General features: G+C 41.3%; 2 protein-coding genes across 7 annotated transcripts in view; one reads left to right on the forward strand and one right to left on the reverse strand.

Annotated features, from left to right (window-relative positions):
- esr2a (estrogen receptor 2a) overlaps positions 1 to 10,329 on the forward strand; it is a 33,365-nt gene extending 23,036 nt beyond the window's left edge. For 2 of the 3 annotated variants that reach the window (XM_078799013.1, XM_058057562.2), the window contains 8 exons: positions 1,366 to 2,090; positions 2,485 to 2,645; positions 3,376 to 3,492; positions 3,566 to 3,877; positions 3,955 to 4,093; positions 5,218 to 5,351; positions 8,274 to 8,457; positions 9,898 to 10,329. In XM_078799013.1, coding sequence (XP_078655139.1) covers positions 1,684 to 2,090; positions 2,485 to 2,645; positions 3,376 to 3,492; positions 3,566 to 3,877; positions 3,955 to 4,093; positions 5,218 to 5,351; positions 8,274 to 8,457; positions 9,898 to 10,126 — 1,683 coding nt within the window. In that variant the 5' untranslated portion in view covers positions 1,366 to 1,683 and the 3' untranslated portion in view covers positions 10,127 to 10,329. The remainder of the gene's footprint in view (positions 1 to 1,365; positions 2,091 to 2,484; positions 2,646 to 3,375; positions 3,493 to 3,565; positions 3,878 to 3,954; positions 4,094 to 5,217; positions 5,352 to 8,273; positions 8,458 to 9,897) is intronic. The other variant, XM_058057566.2, reaches the window with a different exon arrangement.
- Positions 10,330 to 14,498: 4,169 nt separating this feature from the next.
- syne2a (spectrin repeat containing, nuclear envelope 2a) overlaps positions 14,499 to 18,567 on the reverse strand; it is a 61,816-nt gene continuing 57,747 nt past the window's right edge. For 3 of the 4 annotated variants that reach the window (XM_058057557.2, XM_078799012.1, XM_058057556.2), the window contains exons 64-69: positions 18,344 to 18,546; positions 18,035 to 18,211; positions 17,716 to 17,844; positions 17,430 to 17,624; positions 15,661 to 15,740; positions 14,499 to 15,570 (exon numbers count right to left, since the gene is read on the reverse strand). In XM_058057557.2, coding sequence (XP_057913540.2) covers positions 15,369 to 15,570; positions 15,661 to 15,740; positions 17,430 to 17,624; positions 17,716 to 17,844; positions 18,035 to 18,211; positions 18,344 to 18,546 — 986 coding nt within the window. In that variant the 3' untranslated portion in view covers positions 14,499 to 15,368. The remainder of the gene's footprint in view (positions 15,571 to 15,660; positions 15,741 to 17,429; positions 17,625 to 17,715; positions 17,845 to 18,034; positions 18,212 to 18,343; positions 18,547 to 18,567) is intronic. The other variant, XM_058057559.2, reaches the window with a different exon arrangement.

The raw sequence follows: 18,567 nt of genomic DNA on the forward strand, positions 1-18,567 counted from the left end.
AACATTTGTAAAATATGCTGACATAAAAGAGAAGTATTCCACAGCAAATAACCTAATTCTAGCTTGAGTAGATTGGACTTGTAACATGGGATATTTACATTAACTATTAACCTTGCAATCCTACCTATACTTGATGTTCCCAGTGATTAGCTTCCCAGTCATTAGCGCTGACGAGAGAGACGTAAGATGTTCAAAAGCCAAGCAGATGTCGTAATTCTACACTCGATCAAACATACTAAAGATTTGTAAGATCAAAACACTTTAGCTACTACTGCCTTTTGTTTCGGCAGACATTTTGTGCTATTCAGCGTGTATTAATAGACGTCAAATTCACTAGAGAATAATAAAAATAGAATTGTCACAAAACAACAACCAACACAATGTGTCCATACATTTTCCACAAAGGACCACAATCAGAAAAATTAAAGGATGCTACGTTTTTAAAGATGCTAAAACTAATCCATTGTAGGTCAGTATATGCTAAGCTATCTGAACTAAAATTTGTGAAATGTTTAATCATTTATCTCATCAATAATTAATCATAGTGGGAATTTCTGCGAAATAGAATTCCTTATGGGTGGCACGGCGGTCGAGTGGTTAGCGCGCAGACCTCACAGCTAGGAGACCAGGGTTCAATTCCACCCTTGGCCATCTCTGTGTGGAGTTTGCATGTTCTCCCCGTGCATGCGTGGGTTTTCTCCGGGTTTCCTCCCACATTCCAAAAACATGCTAGGTTAATTGGCCACTCCAAATTGTCCATTGGTATGAATGTGAGTGTGAATGGTTGTTTGTCTATATGTGCCCTGTGATTGGCTGGTGACCAGTCCAGGGTGTACCCCGCCTCTCGCCCAAAGACAGCTCCATCACCCACCGTGACCCTCGTGAGGAAAAGCGGTAGAAAATGAATGAATAGAATTCCTTATTTATAAATAAATAAATAAAACGTCTAATTAGAGCATAGAAATGTGTTTACGACTTTCTAAATACAGGTTTTAACATTATTAGAGCCCTCTGGACATGAAATAACATCCCTATAGTCACATTTACAACCGTATTACCCAATGAAGTAGACATAATCAGAAAAATTAAGCCCTGTAAGAGATAAATAAGACTCACAGTTGTGAGTGTTGCAATAAATAAACACGTACTCCGACATGTGGAGGACAGGAAGTGATGTAAGTAGTTAAGAGATGAGCAGTATGCAAAATTCAAACCTACAGCAACATTACTGACACCTAGTGACCAGTGTAGAATACCACCTAGCATTAACGTTTTTTTGGCTTGAAAATGCTTAAAATAGGCCAAAAAAACCATTCTCATAAATGTACGCATTTTCTTTAATAGAGCCGTTTGTTTGTCTTGCAGGCGATGTGCCAGCCCCATGACTCTTCATGCTCATGGCTGGCCTGAAACCTCAACATCTTCATGGAGCCCAGCGCCTCATCTTTTGCTCTGTAGGATGCATCCCTAAACTGGAATGTAACAGCGAGTGTAGTGAAAGCAAAACACGCCACATGTTTGAACGCCCATGCACTGTTTAGGGCTCGGAAGTAATTAATAAATAACTGTGAATATTAGCACATATGTCCTGGAAAAGCGACATCATATTGTAGACAGCGTTCCGATCATCCTACATGGATGATGTAGGAATTCCAGCCCTAGTGACACATCCTCGTAGCTGCGATGGCCAATACCTCCCCTCCAGACAAGGATCAGCCCCTCCTGCAGCACCAGGAGGTGGACTACAGTCGCATGGGCTGTCGTGTCCTGTCCCCCATCCTCAGCGTTCCCTCCCCCGGTCTGTCCCTCGAAAACAGCCAGCCCATCTGTATCCCCTCCCCTTACACCGACCTCAGCCATGACTTTACCACCATCCCTTTCTACAGTCCGACTATCTTCTACGCCGGACCGGGTCTTTCAGACTGCTCCTCTGTTCACCAGTCCCTCAGGCCCTCCTTATTCTGGCCGGGCCATGGCCACGTGGGCCCGACCGGATCGCTGCACCCCTCCCAGGTACGCCCTCAGCACAGCCAGTCTGTCCAGAGTCCATGGGTGGAGCTGTCACCAGGGGAAAGAGACTTGACTACCAGGTAGGACGTCACATGACCTTATTTGATGCTATTATTTGACTGGATGTTAGAGCAACAACGCTGTCGGTTTATTTACCGACCACAATCACTATGTAGTCATCAGACCTCTGTTGATTTGGAAGAGTGCATGGTGTGTAAGATCACTGGGGTCAAAGTTCAAACCAGTACAGCACGTTCCTTGCCATGTTTCAGTTAGCCATCATTTTCCACCCGTGCTCTAAAAACAGTTTCACCACATCAGAGCAACAACACTATAGGCATTCAAAACTGCTTCAGGCAGTTGGGTTCAAAGGTGCCAACTTCAACTGAATGTCCTTGTATTCTGCTCCGTGACATACATGTACGCATATCTCAAGTATTATCCATCATAACTACCTTTGTTATTCTTTGATAGCAAGAGGAGAAGTTCCCAGGATAGCGAAGAAGGTGTCGGGTCTTCGGGTGGAAAAGCTGACCTTCACTTCTGTGCCGTCTGCCATGACTATGCTTCTGGCTACCATTATGGCGTGTGGTCTTGTGAAGGGTGTAAGGCCTTCTTCAAAAGGAGCATACAAGGTGAGACATAGGAACGCATCTCATGGAGTTTCACATTTACAGCAGTAAGCAGCATAGCATGCACTGTCGGGGCTATTGCTCTGTCTATTTTATTTTATTTATATTTCAATGTTTTTTTTTCCCGTTTTGAGCAGTAAGCAGCATACCCTGCACTGTCGGGGCTATTTCTCTGTTTATTTTATTTTATTTTATTTTAATTTTATTTATATTTCAATGTTTTTTTTCCGTTTTGAGCAGTAAGCAGCATACCCTGCACTGTCGGGGCTATTTCTCTGTCTTTGATGTTGCTTTCTGCATTTTCATTGCTATTTCGCTACAGATTTTGACACAGTGAGTCAAAACCAATGTTTTTATTTTATTTTATTTATATTTCAATGTTTTTTTTTTCTGTTTTGAGCAGTAAGCAGCATACCCTGCACTGTCGGGGCTATTTCTGACCTTTTGTTGTAGATTTTGGCACATCTGGCCTTTAACGTTCTCTTTTTGTCATCTTCTGATGTGTCATCACTATCTGTCTACAGATTGTGAGATATTTTCAATTAATCGTATTTCATTTTCTAATTTCAAGCGGTTGGCAGTACACCATGCACTATCCAGACCATCATAGAAAAGTTATTATAGTATTATTGTAAATGTTTATGAGTTGTATGCTTCTTCGCAGAGCGATATTGCTCCAACTACCTGAACCTGGTGTTTTTACTTCTTTGTATTTATATTTTCTTTGAATCAGGTCACAACGACTACATCTGCCCAGCAACTAATCAGTGCACCATCGACAAGAACCGCCGTAAGAGCTGTCAAGCGTGTCGCCTCCGTAAATGCTATGAAGCTGGCATGACCAAATGTGGTGAGACAATGCTTTTATTCTGAAATCTTTGTTTCATTGCTAGCTTCATCTTTATCTGCGATCTTCCACCCAGGCATGCGGAAGGAGCGTGGAAGCTACAGGAACCAACAGAAGAGGCGAGTGAGCGCTTTGTCTTCTCACAGCAGGACTCATGCAGGAACGGAGCTAGCCGAACCAGCGACGGGTGGTGCCATCACAGAACTCAGCCCGTCTCCGCTGACCCCAGAGCAGCTGATAGGGCGAATCATGGAAGCAGAGCCACCTGAGATATACCTGATGAAGGATATGAGGAGGCCCCTGACTGAAGCCAATGTCATGATGTCTTTGACCAACCTTGCCGATAAGGAACTGGTTCACATGATCACCTGGGCTAAGAAGATCCCAGGTGGGCGAATTTGAACTTGGAATATTCAGCGTCTGCTTGGTGGAAAAACTCTAAAATATGTTTCCTAACGTCCATAGGGTTTGTGGAGCTCGGACTGCTAGACCAGGTACACCTGTTGGAGTGCTGCTGGCTGGAGGTGCTGATGATAGGACTGATGTGGAGGTCGGTCAACCACCCAGGGAAGCTTATCTTTTCCCCGGACCTCAGCCTGAGCAGGTATCTCAGTCTAGAATATGAAATACCAAAATACACGGACAATTAGCGTGCAACTAAGATTATATGTTGCTTGCTGCTTTTACGTAATACTTGAATAGTATAAACCAGGGGTCTCAAACACGTGGCCCGCGGGCTAAATGTGGCCCGCAGGACACTAGTTTGAGGCCCCCGCCTTGATATGAAAGTTTGATATGGATGCTGTATGGTATCATGTACCCAGAAAAAATTATTACGTTTGATTAATGTTCATGTTAAAGGTTAAATAACTGTTAATAGTTATCCTCCCTATCCGTGTGGAAGTGGTAAGTTTTTGGCTTTTTTAAGTTTAAAAGGAAATAACTTGGAGGCTACCGTTTAGGTCGCTAGCTCTCTAGTTTGCGAGTTAGCATGTGTCTCAAGACCCTGCAGTTGCGCAATATGTATATTATGTGACTATATGTGACTATAGTCGTGTTTTGTCATGTCTACAGGGCTCTAATAATAATAATAAAGAAATGTAATCTAAATAATCAGGAATGTGCGATTAAGAGTTTTAACAAAGATATGCAGAGTCTGTAATCAGTTGACAAAGAACACCTAAAAAGTTATTTTATGATATAGCTATTGTCCATGTATGGATACTACTAGTATTACATCCTCGTGTTGGGGATCACTACTTCTCCTATTTTGTTATTCTGTCATTTCTTTTAATGCATGTCAATTTTTAATATTGTGTATCTCAAGAAACAATACAAGCAGTTGATGTTTGCTAAATACAAGGATGAAGAGTCTTGAACCAGTCATGATGTGCTATATATATCACTATATTGACACTTACTATGGTACCCGTTACGTAATTGTATGGTCATATCACCTTGTACTTTGGTACAAGGTGCATTATAAAAAAAAAACTTAAACTGTATTATGGAAAGCAGGAAGTGAACAAATGTAACAGTTACTGATTGTAAAAGTACCAGATGGAGGGGTAAGATTTAATAAGCTTTGCTTCTTCCTACTCCTTTTGGACATGTGGAACTGGGAACTGATTATGGGATGCATTCAATTGTAATCTGATGCATGTTCAAATGAAATAAAACCATTAGCATTAGCAAGAAGGAATGACAAAGGTTGTGTTTGTGCGGCAGAGAAGAGGGCAGCTGCGTGCAAGGCTTTGTGGAAATCTTTGACATGCTCGTCGCCGCCACGTCCAGAGTGAGGGAGCTCAAGCTACAGCGAGAGGAGTACGTCTGCCTCAAGGCCATGATCCTCCTTAACTCCAGTGAGTCAACACACACACACACACACACACACACACACCTGCTGCAACACGGGGTAGTGTGTCCAGCCGTTCAATGGGACAAATGTGCATGTGTGTGTGTTGGTGAACAGGGTCAGCGTATCGGCATTGCTGCACAGCCGTTGTCCTTTGAGCTTTCCACCTCCAACAAATGTTTTTTTTTTTTTTTTTGCACCGTCTCCTCCAGTGCGGCTTTCATCATGGCTCATCATTTGTGTAATAGCCGTGAGTCACAACATAAAATGACTCCACGTAACCACAGCTCTGCAAACCAATGCCAAAACATATTTTTTGGGGGCTTTAATGAATATATCTGGTCCAGTTTTAATGGGTGCTTCTTTTGCTTCTTTGACAAAGCTCAGGTAAAATCAGCCTGGCAGACGGATATTAGTAGGTCTTCTTGGAGGAGATAATAAGAACCCTTTTTACAGAATACCCAGAAGACCATTAGAGCGTCCATTTGCAGCACCTTCCATCCAGGCTCATGGTGGCTGTTCGTAGGCAGGATGACATTCGTTTATTCCTGTTTAGGGGGGAGTCCAAACTTTTTCCATAGAGGGCCGCATACAGAAAAGGCATTTTGATATTCCTCTTTTTTTAAAATTTCATTTAAAACCAATGCATTTAAGTACAAATTTGATATTTGGAAAGCTTTTTGGAATAGGAAAGAAAGCAATAAAGCTGCATGGTGGTCGAGTGGTTAGTGCGCAGGCATCACAGCTAGGAGACCTGAGTTCAATTCCACCCTTGGCCATCTCTGTGTGGAGTTTGCGTGGGTTTTCTCCGGGTACTCCGGTTTCCTCCCACATTCCAAAAACATGCTAGGTTAATTGGCCACTCCAAATTGTCCATAGGTATGAATGTGAGTGTGAATGGTTGTTTGTCTATATGTGCCCTGTGATTGGCTGGCCACCAGTCCAGGGTGTACCCCGCCTCGTGCCCCAAGACAGCTGGGATAGACTCCAGCACCCCTCATGACCCTTGTGAGGATAAGCGGTAGAAAATGAGTGAATGAATAAATTAGAGTAAAATGAAAAAAAAATGAATAATGAAAAAGCCACTAACAATAAAAATACTAATGACTCTAAATTAATAAAAATAAATAATAAAATAAAATATATTTTATTAATTTTAAAATATATTATATTATTTATATAAATAAACTCTAAATTCCTAGCATTACTGCTATAATAAACAGAAGACAGACAGTACTTCACAGACATTTCTAGAAGTTCTGAATGAAAGAGTTTTGGCAAATATTGCTTGGAAAGTAATAATACATCAAATGTCATCTTTGCTGCCAATTTCATTTTATTAGATCTTGGTTTTCAGCATCTGATTTTACAGGCCCAGAGAAGTCATTAAACCAGTCATTTTATTTTGTAGCCCGTAATGAAAACACACTTTGGTGTGTTTCGCTGCTGCTAGTTTGCAGTGTCCAAAGCAAAAAAACTATTTATGGACTTCATGTTAGCTTTGACATATTTGGAGCTCTCAGTGAGCAACCTTCTTGGCCAGCCGGAGCCAAGAAGGTTGGTTTTCCTATGTGACGGTCGACTGGAGGATGTTGTGATGGACTTTGCTGCTGAAAGGACAAAAGTGTTCCCTCGGGGGTGGGTGGACGGCAAAAACACATGTTGAACTTCTTCAAGCGTACGTGAAGATGAGCACCTGTATTTTCGTCTTGTTTCAACGCTTTCAGAGCTCTCTCAGGCGTTGTGTAAATCTAGCTTCTTTTTCACTTCAGAGCACATCGTTCATTTTTGATTATCTGCCAGCCATGATGGAGCTCCTAGAATTTTAACATTTTAACCTATCACCTCCAAACTGGAAGAGGATTTTTCTTCTATGTGTTATTGTAGTCATTTTGAACCTACGTTCTTCTGTTTTATTTGGAAGATAGTCAAGATAGTCAGTGTAACAGATGCTAAAATGTTGCCCATCATTCCCAATTTTTATGTGAAACATGAACACATATTTCAGACCAGGGTTCAATTCCATCCTCGGCTATCTCTGTGTGGAGTTTGCATGTTCTGCCCGTGCGTGCGTGTTTTTTTTCCGGGTACTCCGGTTTCCTCCCACATTCCAAAAACATGCTAGGTTAATTGGCCACTCCAAATTGTCCATAGGTATGAATGTGAGTGTGAATGGTTGTTTGTCTATATGTGCCCTGTGATTGGCTGGCCACCAGTCCAGGGTGTAGTCCGCCTCTCACCCGAAGACAGCTGGGATAGGCTCCAGCATCCTCCGCGACCCTTGTGAGGATAAGCGGTAGAAAATGAATGAATGAACACATATTTTGTTCCCTTTTGTTTGCATTGTAGCGCGAGAAAATGAGTTAATATAAGCTAACTAGCAACAGATGTCATGGGAAATACCTAGCACTGAAAAAAAATCTAAAAAAAACAGTAGCAGTGTTCCATTTACATAACTGACTTGTATATTAACCAAGCGACAGCAATATTATTATTGTAGCAGCTAACATGAACATTTTTTTTTTATCTGGTGGACTAACACAAGGCGTCGCTAATCGCTAGTGTCAGCGTCATTCCCAGACGGAAGAGCTCTCCATTTCACTACAAAGACTCGACAAGATGCTTGTTTGTCGTCGTTTTGCTCGTTTTTGACCTGAGGACCAGAGCACACGTCTTGTGCAATATTACATGTTATCAGTGCACGTGTAGTATCACAGCATGGATCCCTACTTCACAATCTGATTGGTTGCCATGTAGATTTTCTCCAAACAGGAAGCCTCGTCACTTTTTCATCTCTCAACACCCTTACTTTGTGATCCACCCTTCACTTCCAGCTGGATCATACTTGATTCCTTTTAGGAATGGTCGTCATCAAGGAGAAGAAAACATCGGTTCAGAAAGATCTTTTGTTTTTTCTTCCCCTCCCCAGACATGTGCCTCGCCTCCTCAGAGGGCGGCGATGAGCTGCAGAGTCGCTCCAAGCTGCTGCGTCTTCTCGACGGCGTCACCGACGCTCTGGTGTGGGCCATCGCCAAAACTGGCCTCACGTTCCGCCAGCAGTACACCCGCCTGGCACACCTGCTCATGCTGCTCTCACACATCCGCCATGTCAGGTGAGGACGACTCTCCCTAGTGGAACACGAGTCCATCTGTTCCTGTGTCAAACTGTCGCCATCCTGCAACCGTACTAAGAATGTTTTAAGTACATTTTTCTTAACCACATAGTCAATGGCTGTCGTTGATTTAGCCGTGCCTCCGCCTGTCTTATCTCGTCTTTGAGCATGAAGTGATGAAACCTGCTCAGATAGGAGGTGAAACATCTTCCACAACCCAAACCCAATTTCTGCCCCATGCTATTTATGCTAGCGTCAAAGAGCTTGGCAACGTAATGGCTATTTACCACATTTCATTGTATTTCTCATGCAGCGAGACTTACAATATGTCCGCTTTCCTGTTCTATGGTTAGCATCACATTTTTCCTCTTGGACATCTTTTCCACTGGCATCCTTCTTTAAAAAGACATAAGTCGTTGTTTGATTTTTTTTCCACTTTTATTAAAATTGTTCAATTTCTATTTAACACTTATTTGTCATTTTTATTTTTAGATTTATTTATTAATTGTACTTCATTTACACAACTGTATGTTTGTTTTAAATATTGCATGTCATTGTTTGAAACGTTAATATCTATAAATACATGTCCAATGTGCATTTAGAGGGAGGAAGGCAGGAAGGAAGACCGAAGGAAGGAAGGAAGGAAGGAAGACCGTAGGAAGGAAGGAAGGAAGACAGACCGTAGGAAGGAAGGAAGGAAGGAAGACGGACTGTAGGAAGGAAGGAAGGAAGACCGACCGTAGGAAGGAAGGAAGGAAGGAAGACAGACCGTAGGAAGGTAGGAAGGAAGGAAGGAAGGAAGGAAGACAGACCGAAGGAAGGAAGGAAGACCCTAGGAAGGAAGGAAGGAAGGAAGGAAGGAAGGAAGGAAGGAAGGAAGGAAGGAAGGAAGACCCTAGGAAGGAAGGAAGGAAGGAAGGAAGGAAGGAAGGAAGGAAGGAAGGAAGGAAGGAAGGAAGGAAGGAAGGAAGGAAGGAAGGAAGGAAGGAAGGAAGAAAGAAAGACTGTAGGAAGGAAGGAAGGAAGACCGTAGGAAGGAAGGAAGGAAGGAAGACAGACCAAAGGAAGGAAGGAAGACCGTAGGAAGGAAGGAAGGAAGACCCTAGGAAGGAAGGATAGAAGGAAGGAAGACCCTAGGAAGGAAGGAAGGAAGGAAGGAAGACCCTAGGAAGGAAGGAAGGAAGGAAGGAAGACCGTAGGAAGGAAAGAAGGAAGGAAGAAAGACCGTAGGAAGACTGTAGGAAGGAAGGAAGGAAGGAAGGAGGGAGTACAATTACTACCTTGGATGCTAACTGTTTTCATGCATGATGATGGTTAGAACTCCAAGTTGGCTTGGACTTTTGAGGCCTAGTTTTCCACTTTTAGATTGTTTGGCGTCTAATAATAATAATAATAATAATAATAATAATAATAATAATAATGTATGTGTCCAATGTGCAGCAACAAGGGCATGGACCATCTCCACTGCATGAAGATGAAGAACATGGTGCCTTTGTATGACCTGCTGCTGGAGATGCTGGACGCTCACATCATGCACAGCTCCCGCCTTCCCAACAGGAGCCAGCAGCAGGAGCAGGAGCAGGAGCAGGAGCCCTCAGACCAAAAGGAGGTTCCCGCCAAGCTGGAGGGCTCCTGTAGCACCTCCTCTAAGGAAGGTGGTGCTCAGTAGCCAGCAGAGCACTTCTCTGCTTTAAACGCATCCATGCAATGACTTTGTATGACCTTGCCCTAAAGTAGATGAAAAAAAGACAGTGATGACATGTTTTATGTAAAAGCTCAAGCTTTTCTTTGCACACATGGTTTTAAATCATCCACGGACGAACTCCTGCAGTATTTAATGACTTCAAGTCCAACTAGTTCCACTGGTTCTCACTCTTATCTGATCAACTGATTAACTGATCAACAATATTGACAATAACAACATCATATTCACCAAGGTGACATTATTCATATCAATTTTTTTACAGTGAACGGAAACACAGAAATAAACATCAAAGTTTGCCTGGAGGCGGTGCCTTAAACCCTGCTATTCACAGCAATGAAAACAAATAATTGCACTCAATACATGCCTTAACCTTCTAATTTATGGACATAAGAGGAAAAGGTGCATATTGGAAATACTCCAATTATAGCAGGGGTGTCCAAAGTGTTTTGGCCTTTGGCACATTTTTCAAAATACAAGAAAACTACAAAAAATAGAAAATGTTAGTCATAATATTAAGACGGGTGGCACGGCGGTTGAGTGGTTAGCGCACAAACCTCACAGCTAGGAGACCAGGGTTCAACCCTCAGCCATCTCTGTTTGGAGTTTGCATGTTCTCCCTGTGCATGCGTGGGTTTTTTCCGGGTACTCCGGTTTCCTCCCACATTCCAAAAACATGCTACGTTAATTAGCGACTCCAAATTGTCCATAGGTATGAATGTGAGTGTGAATGGTTGTTTGTCTATATGTGCCCTGTGATTGGCTGGCCACCAGTCCAGGGTGTACCCCGCCTCTCGCCCGAAGACAGCTGGGATAGGCTCCAGCACCCCCGCGACCCTCGTGAGGAAAAAGCGGTAGAAAATGAATGAATAATATTAAGACAATAGAAAGACTAAAAATGTCAGAATATTATAAGAAAACAACAAAACAAATAAAGTTGCAATTTAAAAAACATTTGATTGGGTAAAAGTTAATAAAGTATTATGAGCAACAAGACATCCTATTAAGAGGAAAACAATTTTAAACAATTTTAATTTAAAGTAGGTGTACATATGGACATGGGTTAGCTTTTAACATGTAGCAGTGGCCCTTGGTGGAAAAAAACGTTTGGACACCCCTCAATGGGGTTCATCGGAAGTAGGCGATAACGACAGAGAGGCTGCTGAAAAACTCATATCACCATGGGAAAGTGGACCACATGGTCATTTATTATTACAACACAGCAGCAACAGAACCAATGTTGGAACAGCAAACCGCTTAGTCAGCATTAATAGCGCTGATGAAGCCATTGTAAACAACAAACAGTAAAGTACAGCATGTGTTCAACACCAGCTTTTAACCTTTACAGCCAGTACTGAAAGTGCCTTAGCCTGCATTTTTATCCTAATGGCCAGCAGAGGGCGATGTTGTTGGCTCTGTAGACACAAATTACGCACTGACCCGAATATAAGACAACGCCTCCTTTCAAAATCAGTTTTTTTGTCAATCAGCATGTCATCTGACACTGCCAACGATGACTTGACATCACAGCATTGACTTCAATGCCACCATGAGAGGGCGCTTTACACACCCTTACTTGCCCCTAGCACGGGGGTGTCCAAACTTTTTCCAGCGAGGGCCACAAAGTGAAAAACTAAAGTATGCAATGGCCACTTTGATATTTTGTAAAGCAACACGTGTGCTGTAGATATGCTACGAGGTTGTGTATCGTTGAAGAAAAAATCTGCTCTCATCTTTGCTTTTTTTTTGCTGTTTTTTCCCCCTAATAATCCAAAAATGTTAGCATACTTCTTAGATTTTCCTAACTTTTTGTAATATTATCACTTACTTCCCATAATATTATAACTTTTTCCACAAACGAATTTATTAAAAATAACTTCTGGTAATATTATTACTTATTATTGAATATTACATTCATATATTATTATTACATACATATATTAATATTGAATATTATAACAATATTTTTTTCTTTAATAGTTCAACTTTATGCCAATCAAATGTTAGTTTTCCTCATAATATTATGTTATTCTCATGAAATTATTTTCCCATTTTTTTCCTCCTAATATTTTGACTTTATTCTAAAATTACTGCAGAAGTTTTCATGTTAAATTATATTTTTGGAATTTGCCGCAGACAAAAATGGCCCCCGGGCGTCACTTTGGACACCCCTGTCTCATTGTACTGTTTCACCCGATTGTGGCTTTTTTTGTTGTTGTTTTTTTTTTGTCAAGTTTGTAACCACTGCTGCTCTTTAAGACAACGTTGCACTTACTTGTTTGAATATCTCATTTGGAAGAAAAAAAGAAAATTCCTATTTTTCTATCTCCTTGCAGCTAGTGCTATATTGTGCGTATTTGTTAAAATGTAACTTTCACTGAATGTTCTGTGGGGAGAAAAAAAAAAATCAAGGTTGACCATTTGTACCACCTTTGTGCTGTTTTAACACAACTGCTTCATATCTGGCGTTCACTTAGTAACATTGGAAGACTGCTGGGTGGAGCGCTAACCATCTAGCATAAAGACTTTCTTGGCACTAGTACCTGGGAAGCGGTTCTCGTCACTGTGATTTGCTTATTTGTCATCAAATAAGCGTAATTGTTACACAGACACTAGTGATGCTTTTACATGGCAATGTCAACATGGATGTGTTTTTAAATGCAAATGATACACCCAAATAAATACATGATTGCGGCATTGGAGAAAATGGTTTTAATGATATCAATTAAATATGATTCTATTATTCTCTATGTTGTCTGATGTTACTGTACCGTCATAAAACAGATCTGACCATATTTGAGAAGTTCGATTATCTACAAATGGGATATTTTTTTATAGCTAGTGCATTAAAAAACTGTTTACAACCTTCTAAATACATAAATCATTAGAGTCTTCTGGACAGGAAATAACATCCCTATAGTCATATTAGCTGGGGATGCTAGGGTTTTATGCTGCCAATTCCGATACCGCTCATCAAGGACTGAAATCACCTAAGGTGATGTATAAAGTGGAAAAGTCAGGACAATTACAAGGTCATTTGACAGGGGGGGGGGGGAAATAGGCACTACTAAAAATTAGTGATTAGTTGAGGGGGGGTTGGCAATATGTTTTTTTTTTTTTTACGGCACCCAGAATTTCTGTAGGTGACTTGACGTTTTTGTCGCTAAACATTCCAAACCCTGCTTGACGACATATTTTTGAGACTAGCGACAATTCTAGCGACTTGTTCTGGCAGTTCTCAATAGCCCAAAGTGTGATGGGAGAACTTTGAGTGGCACTAGCCGGGATAAAATATTTTCTTTTGATGAAATAGAAAATTTTAGAATAACAATAAAGAATATCAATTACGTTTATTTGTAGCCTTAATGGTCATTAAGGCGTTTTTACCCACTTTGTTGTCTTTTCTATGTGTTTTTTTCCCCACAGAAGTTTACATGGTATGCAAATAATATGCAAATTAGATCGTGACGCAATCTATAGCCTTATAACAAAGCAGCCCATCCCTACTTTACTTAAGTGGAAACAGTAGGCTACACCCCTGCTACTGGCTACATGATACAATATTAAAACAGGATCCATAACATTACCTTCATTTAGACAAAATATTGTACTTACTTTTTGAAGACAACCCGTGGAGCTCATTTAAGGAGACTCTGGTGAACTTCTACCACTGAGGAAGGCTGCTGTCCGATGGATTCAGTTCGGGTTAGCCTTCACGTACATCCGGGTGAGTGTTAGCCACATAGCTTAGCCGTCGTTTGAGCCGCCAAAACTAAACCATACTCCGTCAATTGTTCGAGTGCTAAAACAAAAGCACGATATAACACACAGAAAAAAGAAAAATATATCCCAGTGCTAAGTCATGGTTGGGAGCTAAAAAGTCGACATTTTGAGATACAATGCGCATGTGTTGCCATCTGCACTGGAAAGGTCATTAAACACGGCGCCCGGCACATGCGCAGTTTGTACTTGATAGTTAGCACATGGGAAGATCATTTTTACTGTTTATGGCAAAATTATGACTTACTATCAGATTTTTTTTTTAATTTCAGTAGCGAAACGGGCTTCCATACATTGCTGACACACTTTTAAAATTAAAACACTTTTAAAATTGAAAGTAAATTGCTAAATAACTGTAATGGGGCCAAATAAAGTTGTATCACCAATTTGATAAAGAAAGGAGAAATGTTATTGAATTTGGATGTATACACCAGGATGTATGGGAAACACACATCAATAGGTTGCATGAATTTGTCATATTGAATTATTTTGCACTGTTTTGTGCTTGTAAAACTATATTTTTTCTTTATAAAATATATATTTTGTTAATATAGTTGGAGATGTGGGTGGGATTCATTGGGAAAAATTGCTATGGTTTTTATAAGGAATTAATAACAAAAACTGAGGTTCTACTGTAGTTTAAAAAGCATAACCCGAAAGCCAACAAGTTGGTCTCAAATGCTGGCCCAGCAGGCCCATAAAAATGACTAAAAGGTGTCTGGAGTGATTATAAATTATTATATTATTCAATTCTGTACATGATATGAAACGGTGCTACATCTACAGTGTGTTTGACAGTGCATGTTCCATTTATGATGGAAATATAATAATATACACATACAAAAATCATCAGCATAGAAAAAAAAAACATTTACAAAATACAAACTTGATATGACTACATGTAAACTATATGAAGCAAAACCTTAACGTCAAATATTTCACATGAAATGATGATTGGGTCAGATTTAGTCCAAGATGCAATCTAACCTTTACAGGTGAACATAATGTGGCCTTCTCTAAACGTTTGAATACACATGTCCAACTGTTCCATGTTTTGGTATTTTTAGCACAACTCGAAGCTCAGTGGCTGCATCCCTCTGAGAAGAAAAGAACATCCAGCATGAATAAGACCAATTCTAACTGAACCAGGTCCAGGTCCATTCACACCTGAATTTCAATTTGGACATAGAATGCGTTCAGAAATTCATCCTGAAATTTCACCCCAACTTTCTTGTCTTCCTGCGTAGGTATAATGACGAAGTGTCCCAATACTTTTGTGTATGAGCACAACAGGACTTGCTAAGTCATCAAATTAAATGTGTATTCATGTAACAAATACACACATAAATATCATAATTCTACACTTTGGGTATTTTTGTTGAGGAAACCAGGACTTTAGAAAAAAAGTCCAACATCTTCCCTTCCTCCCTCAGGTGGGCGGCGGTCCGTTTGTGTAGCGCAACATAGGGTGAAAGGACCGGGCGAAGTTGTTGGCCTCAGAGCAGCTTGAGTCTCGCTCAGACTGAGGCACCAAACAGGGGAGGAGAAGCAGGAGCAGCAGGAGGAGGTGAAAGGGGATGGCGGCTCTCAGCACCCGGTAGAAGAAGGACCGAGGTGGGGACGGGTCTCTTCTGTGGATCAGGTCAGGAATATGAACGTTGTGCATCATGATCCAAACCGTTCCACAAATAAATACATTGATAGATAAGATGGTGGTGTACCTTTTGGTGGATTTTTCTTTGTGAGCAACCTCTTGAGAAGATTCTGGAGGAATGTTTTGACCTTCATTCGTGTCCCAATCCTGCATTCACAAAGACAGACAGAGCATTATCAGACTTTTTTCTGCAAAAATCTGCAAAAAGTTCATTCATTCATTCATTTTCTACCGCTTATCCTCACAAGGGTTGCTGGGTTATGCTGGAGCCTATCCCAGTTGTCTTCGGGCAAGAGGCGGGGTACACCCTGGACTGGTCTCCAGCCAATCACATGGCACATATAGACAAACAACCATTCACACTCACATTCATACCTCCATCCATCCATCTATTTTCTATGTTGCTTATCCTCTCTAGGGTCGGCGGGTATGCTGGAGCCTATCCCAGCTGTCTTTCGGCGAGAAGCGAGGTACATCTTGGACTTTTTTAGAATGTGGGAGGAAACCAGAGTACCCGGAGAAAACCCATGCACGCATGGGGAGAACATGCAAACTCCACACACACTGTAAACACGTTAAGTTAACGGAACTCACAAAAAGTGAGGCAATCAGTTGCCACATTTTTTTTTTGGAGTTCCTAAACTCAAACATTTGAGTATATCAGAGCTTTAATATTTGGAGTTGATATTAGATACACTTTTTTAATTTTGGGCTGAAAAGAGAAATTGCTTTCTTTTTCGCATTCTCTCTGCCATGCATTCTCCATTCTTTAATTTTTTGATTTGATTTTGATGTTTTGATTTATTTATGTTTAATAGATCCTTTTTTTATAAGTAACTACAAATTCTTTTAAGCAGGTTACACAAATCTGCAAAAAGTTCATATTAATCAAAAAATACAAGTTAAATAAACTGAAAAGACAGATAATGCAACTGGCAATCAACATTTATAAGTAGAACTTTCAAGAAAATTTTAAGTTAACTATACTTACACCGATTAATTATTTTGAGCATTCGGATTTACAGTGTCTTAAGTTGTATGTAAAGTATGTTTTTAAGTTAATCTTACTTAACATAGCCATAGTTCAATTTAATCAAAACATATTAGTTAAAAGTACTCAAAATGGAACAACATGTTAAATGAACTTGACATAATTAAGTTAATAGAACTTTTTAAGAACTTTGGGTATGCATAACTTCATTTATTAAGTACTTTGAACATTCGGGTTTACAGTGCAGAGATGCTCAAGTAGAGAACTGATCTCCTGCCTGTGTGGCCAAAATGCTAACCACTTGTCCACCGTGCGGCTGATTTGACCAACCGTACCTGTTAATTTGTCATACTGAAATATCATGACATTACTACTACCGCATCGCTACTATCAGGAGAACCAGAGTACAGAGGGGAGGGAGCAACCTGCTGTGGCCCAGCAAAGTGCACCATATTCGGACACATATGCTCCAAGCAGCCCCTGTGCCGTTATGGAAGTCAGGAGAACAGGAGTATAGAGTAGGAGGAGCCATCTGACATGGCCAGCCAAGGTGCACTGTATTCGGGCACATGCTCCAAGCAGCCAGTGGGATGCTGTGGAGGTCTCTGGCAAACCTTTTGCATTTTTGGTGCTTCAGGTGGCTGACAAGGTTTTTTGTGCGTTCAATGTTTTGAAGTGGGGCAAAATGCAGTGTGCACTCAACACACCCCAAACGGTGAGTGTTCGGCCATCTTAGCTACTTGGGAAAAGGGAAGGACGCTACACTGTCTAACTGTACATAGTACATAGAGTACATGAATTATAAGTATTGCATTTGAGATGCAGCTTTGGTGTGGATGAGTTACCAGACGCTGTTGTTCAAGGATGCTCAGGTCTTGGGACACGTCTTCCAGGAGCAACTTCAGTTTGGTTCCCGTCACGTGGAGCTTCTCCTGGGCCTCGTCGCTTCCCTCCGATCCTGCCTCTGGCTGGAGCTGAGACCACAGAGCCTGGAGGGAAGCCTGCCGAGTCTGCCTCTTTAGCAGCTCCTCCTGCAGGACCTTCACACCACCACAATCAGATCCTCACGCTATCATCATGCACCGCTACTACTACTACTACTACTACTACTACAAAAGACCATATACTTACTTTGAGGGTGTGGTGGTGCTGTTTGAGAGCTTGCACAGGTGTTTCTGGATGCCTGATGTCCACCGTGTGGCGTTTCTTGTCAGCGTGGGCCAACCACAGCAGCATAGAGTGGAGGCTCTCATGGTAGTCCTGCATGACAGATGATATTTTAGGTCAGTACTTCTAGGCAGGACATGTTTTTCTGGCTGCAGGATTGTGGCTTTAAATAACTATAATACTCCTGGCATTGTTGCTTATGGACAATTATGGAAGCACTTATAAGTCCAATTGTCATTTTCTGTATACATTTTGGTTTTGTTTTTGTTTTTTTTACTGTCACCTGGCAGCACATCAGAGTCCGCCTCAGACTGGCGTCCCACTGTTGGAGAACTGTAGAAGCTCGAGTCCAGGCTCGATTCAGACCAGCCAGCCTCTCCTGCTGCTCGGGGTCTTCCAGAGCCCTCAGGTTGATTGACAACATGACTCGCTTGTAGCGAGTAAACATCTTCTGCAACTCCTGGAAGAGTCACCAGTAGCTCTTAGTTCCACCAAGGAGGTATATCACTAACACTTTCTTCTGACTTTTCAGAATGAAACTAAATTGAAGTAAATGAATTTTCATGATAATACTGCAATACAGTAATTGTACCTTCAGCTCTTTAGCTTTGGCCGTCATGTCAACCAATGTGTTGCTCGGCTGAGACTGCAGGAGGCGCTCTAGTTCCGGATGAATGGTGTCTAACCAGGAAATGACATCATCAAGGTCAGATGTGACATGTTGGGGTTCCGGTAGACTATCTTGTCGCTGGTTTCTGGACTGAGCCTGGAGAAGCTCCCAGCGTTCGATGACACCTGAGAGAGCAGACTTATGTT

This window comes from Doryrhamphus excisus, linkage group LG19 (assembly GCF_037039965.1).
Source record: "Doryrhamphus excisus strain RoL-2023G ecotype Guam linkage group LG19, RoL_Dexc_Guam_v1.1, whole genome shotgun sequence".
NCBI classification, from domain to species: domain Eukaryota; kingdom Metazoa; phylum Chordata; class Actinopteri; order Syngnathiformes; family Syngnathidae; genus Doryrhamphus; species Doryrhamphus excisus.